Source organism: Phragmites australis, chromosome 12 (genome assembly GCF_958298935.1).
Source record: "Phragmites australis chromosome 12, lpPhrAust1.1, whole genome shotgun sequence".
NCBI lineage: Eukaryota > Viridiplantae > Streptophyta > Magnoliopsida > Poales > Poaceae > Phragmites > Phragmites australis.
The window spans coordinates 25,836,532-25,841,199 of record NC_084932.1 but is presented as its reverse complement, the minus strand read 5'-3'; the positions used below and the strand labels follow the sequence as shown (position 1 = coordinate 25,841,199).

The 4,668-nt window shown below is 41.7% G+C and overlaps 1 protein-coding gene across 1 annotated transcript; it reads right to left on the bottom strand.

Moving 5' to 3' along the window:
• Positions 1–498: 498 nt before the first annotated feature.
• On the bottom strand, positions 499–4,294 carry LOC133887525 (receptor kinase-like protein Xa21). The gene is made up of 2 exons (XM_062327509.1): positions 1,519–4,294; positions 499–1,284 (listed from the first exon to the last, which is right to left on the bottom strand). Exons 1-2 carry the CDS (start codon positions 4,292–4,294, stop codon positions 905–907), a joined length of 3,156 nt encoding a protein of 1,051 aa, XP_062183493.1. The 3' UTR covers positions 499–904.
• Between the last annotated feature and the right edge of the window lie 374 nt (positions 4,295–4,668).

Below are 4,668 nucleotides of genomic sequence, written 5' to 3'. Positions count from 1 at the left end.
GCTCAAAATATACAATGTAAAAAATATTAAATAGATATAAATATACACTCAGAAAAACTAAGAATATTATGGACATTACGTAATCAAAGCAAACATCCAACCCACCTCAGAATCTAGGATGCCAAACAACCCTCAGCTTTTGAACCTTAGCTTTTTACAATCCAATTTTTTAAAATCTACAATTTAAAATCTGCTTTTCAGAATTCAAAGTTAAAATAAACAGGCCCTAACTCAATGAGGTTGGGTGTGCGCACGCCGGCTGCCGCCCCGCCATCTCCTTCATGGCGCAGGCCCTTCAAGACGACTACACTTGCCAATTGTCCACAAAAACTACAGTAATAATAGATTGGCCATAGGTGAACATGTGCAAGCTTTGCTGCCTGCTCTGTTACATAATTATCAATAATCCGACACCAGAGCGAGCCTAATGACTATTAAGCTTCAGCTCATCAGCATGCAAAGAATATATAATGATCCTTTTCGAGAATACGAAGAACAGCCGCATATGTTTGTATCAAGTTAGAAAACCAGGTTCAAAGTACATATAAGGAGAAAAACAAAGTACAGCCTTGGCAAACAGATGCCCGACTTACAAAACACGAACGAAATTCTGTCGGAGCAATCTCCTGAAACAAAAGGACAACAAAAAGGGAACAATCATACCAGAGCACCCAACTAGTAAAATTAGGCACTCAGCAATATTCTTCTGCCAGAAACTTCTCCCAGTATAATCTTTCTGAGTTGGAGCAGTTGTAACTTGCAAAACATTCCAAAGAAACAATTTTGCAGGTCAAGATGTTCAGATCACGGATCGTTCTCACACACGCTTAAGAATTCTTCAGACACCGAAGATCACAGCCACTGCATGATACAATTGGATCGTGAAAGTTCAGTTCTTCCCTCTTCATGTCTTGTTCTCCCCACGACAGATATATTCTTTGATGGCTTGCAGTTCCCTGATGATATCGCCTGTTGGCATCCTACTCGATGGCATTTCTTCAGAGCAGGACATTCCGAGTCTGAGCAGCGAAACAAGGCAATCAATCTGTCTCCTGTATGAAGAATCATTCGTACTCTGGAGCCTGTTCTCGAGGTCTGAAGACAGCCGGATGTCAACAACGTCCATCACTCCGTTGAGTAGACCCAGCTCAACGTATTCACGAAGGTTCGATCCTTGCCTGAATCCACTATCGGTAGGCCTCTTCCCGGTTATTGTTTCCAGCACTAGAATCCCGTAACTGTAAATATCTCCATTTGTAGATACCGTGTTTCCAGCGCCATACTCTGTTACATTAAGCATTCGGAAAGAAATGACAGCTTTTTATGACATGAACAGATCTAAATTCGAAATTATCTAGAATATTATACAAAATAAAACAGAAGGTTGCATCATACAAAACTACTTTATTTGGCAACTCCTCTACGAGTTTCTCTAGCAGCAGCCATAATTTCATAAAAAAAATGGGGAATAATGAAAGCGAAAAGTAAGAAAACTTACATAAAACATATTAGACTTACCTGGGGCAGCATAACCGATTGTCCCTCTAAATCCCATCGAGCTCGTTGACTGATGAAAAGATGTGCTTCCCTCAACAAGAATCTTTGCAAGTCCAAAGTCTCCCACATGGGCTGCCATATCAGCATCCAAGAGCACATTGCTTGACTTGAGATCGCAATGTACAACAGGAGCGGGGCCATGGCAATGTAGGTAATCGAGAGCATTAACGACATCGAGCAGTATGGTAACTCTCTCAAGGAGATTTAAGTACTTCTGCTCTGTTTGGTCATTTGTGTCAGGATGCAACCAGCCTTCTAAACTTCCATTAGGCATGAACTCAAACACAATTGCCTTGAAGTCATTCCCTCTGCTATCAATGCTGCAGCAGGCTGTAATTATCTTCACGAGATTTCGGTGCCGTAGGTTTCGCAGTGCTTCGCATTCGGCAGTGAAACTTTTGAGAGCCCCAGGAGTTTGTAATTTCAGTACCTTAACAGCAATAAGACTTGTACTTTGACCATCTTGGGCCCCTATATTTCCTTTGAATACAGCCCCAAATGTCCCAGAACCCAACAAATTGCTGCTCGAGAAACCATCTGTTGCTCTCACTAACTGTGGATACGTGATCAATTGGTGGCCTTGCATGGATGTTGTTGAAGGAACTTTGGTTGTGCTTTTGCGCCAAGAAAGAAATATGCAGATCAATGAAAGGATGACTATTGTTGCAGTGAGAGAAACAGCAATAGGAATCAGTGGAAATTTGTGCTTTCTCTTTCCCAATTCTGAAGAACATGGGGTCAAATGTAGATCAGGTATGCCACCACAAAGTTTGTCATTGCCTTGGATCGATATTGCACTAGCATTTGCAAAAACACCAAAGCTGGGAATTTGACCGATAAAGTTATTGAATGAAAGGTTTAGATAATAGAGCGTGCTAATGTTCCCAAAGAACTTAGGAATCTGGCCTGACAAATTGTTGCTTGAGAGATCAAGATTTTCTAAACCTTTCAGTTGACTCAGCAGAGAGGGAATTCTACCGGTTAAAATATTGTTTTGAAGATACAGATTCTGGAGAAGTTGGCATTCGCCAAGGGTCCTAGGGATTTCACCTGATAACTTGTTGGAATCTGCACGGAACTCTACAAGATTTTTTAGATTTCCAATTTCTTGTGGTATTGAACCCTCCAAGTTATTATTGGATAGCTCTAGAATACCAGAGAGCGTGGGGATGTTGAATATTTCGATTGGAATTTGGCCTGTAAAGTTATTATTTGAAAGGCCTAGTGCCAACAAGTTTGTCATGTTTCCAAGTGTGTTTGGAATCCTACCACTGAAGGCATTTGTGTCAAAGTCCAAATAATTTAGTTTTGTAAGATTTCCTATGCTCAATGGGATCGAACCACTGATTTTGTTGCTATATACAGAGAAAGCTTGCAAATTCTTAAGCCTACTGAGGGATGAGGGAAGATTTCCTGTGAAATAATTATTACTAAGATCAAGAGACTGTAAGTTGATGATATTACCTATATCTTTAGGTATGCTGCCTGAAACTTCATTGACTGAAAAGGAGAGAAATGTTAGTGAATTGGAAAGATTGGAAACTGAATCAGGAAGAACTCCTCTAAACTTGTTAGCACCCAAGTCCAACATTTGCAATTGGGAGCAATTTGTCAACGCGGATATGAAGTCCCAATCTTTCGGCTCTTTGGCTTGAAGCAAATTGTTCGAGAGCTGTAGCCAGTTGATTTGTCTTAACATTTCAACCTCTGGAGGAACAATGCCGCTTAAAAAGTTATAATTGAGTTGAACAAAAGACAGATCGGAAGCATTAGCAAGTGAACTGGGGATATAGCCATGAAACTCATTGCCATTCATTGCAATTTTCTGAAGATGGTGGAGAGTACTGAATGCATTTGGCGGTATCGTTCCACTTAGCATATTTTGTTGGACAGCAAACACTGTTAGAGAGGAAATGTTCCAAAGAGAAGTGGGGATCAACCCACTTAGGTTGTTATAGCCTAAGTTGAACACAGATAGACTGGACAACCAGCCCAGAGATGAAGGGATAGCTCCTGACAGCATGTTGTCCGCAAGGTCAAGATGCCACAGGTTGGTGAGATTACCCAAAGCTAGTGGTATCTCACCAGACAATCTGTTGTTTCTCAAAGACAGGTATTCAATCGATAGCGAATCTGCCAGTGAAACAGGGATCACTCCTGACAAACCATTTTTGTGAAGCCTCAGATCAACAAGATTTTTCAAGGCGCCTACCTCAGTTGGTATCTCACCTCGGAGTTGGTTACTGCTTAGGTCAAGCATTGTGAGATTGGTGCACCCTCCCAAGGCCACAGGAATGCTTCCATGGAGAGTATTTGTGCTCAGGTTCAGCATCCGAAGCCTGCTGAGATGACCGAGCTCAGGAGGTATATGCCCAACAAATTGGTTGTCATGAAGGTCCAGCTTCTTGAGAAATGATAGGTTGCCCAGGAACGGCGATAGGCGCCCTGAAAGGTTGAAGGAGCCCATGAGCAGCGAGATCACCCTCTCTGGTTGCCGACGGCTGCAAACAACTCCGGGCCAGCTGCAGTAGTGGCTTGAAGTGTTCCATGATGCGAGCAAGCCATCGGATGGGCTTGACAGCATGGACTTGAAGGCCAGTAGCGAGAGCTCGTCGGTCGTGGCGTTGCTGCTCCCTGGAGATACCAGAGCATGGGAGCAGAAGAACAACAATGAGAGGCAGAACACTGTTATTGCTTCTGCCATGAGGAGGCTACAAGAGCACACTTGCCTTCTCATAATGTTAATGTTTCTGCAGGAAGGGAAGTTAGAGTGCATCTATATTAGGAAGCTGTCAGTAGTGGTCATCTAGCCGCCAGTCTGGTCAATGTTCCTTTCCTATGGGCTCCACCAAAACCATTATCTTATACTCCCTCTGATTGCAAATTTAGATCGTTTTAGCCTTCTCAACTATTCTCTAAATATAAGTTATTTTTGAACTTCTATATACTTTTTTCTCTCTTGTTCCAATTTTACTCTTGTTTAATAAATACTACTACTCTCGCAAATGAATGAGTTATCTTTTACAATACAGAATAAATGAAGAGCAACAAGGTCATATGATCTACTTTCTTAATCTTTGTATATAAATCTAAAACGACTTATATTTGCAA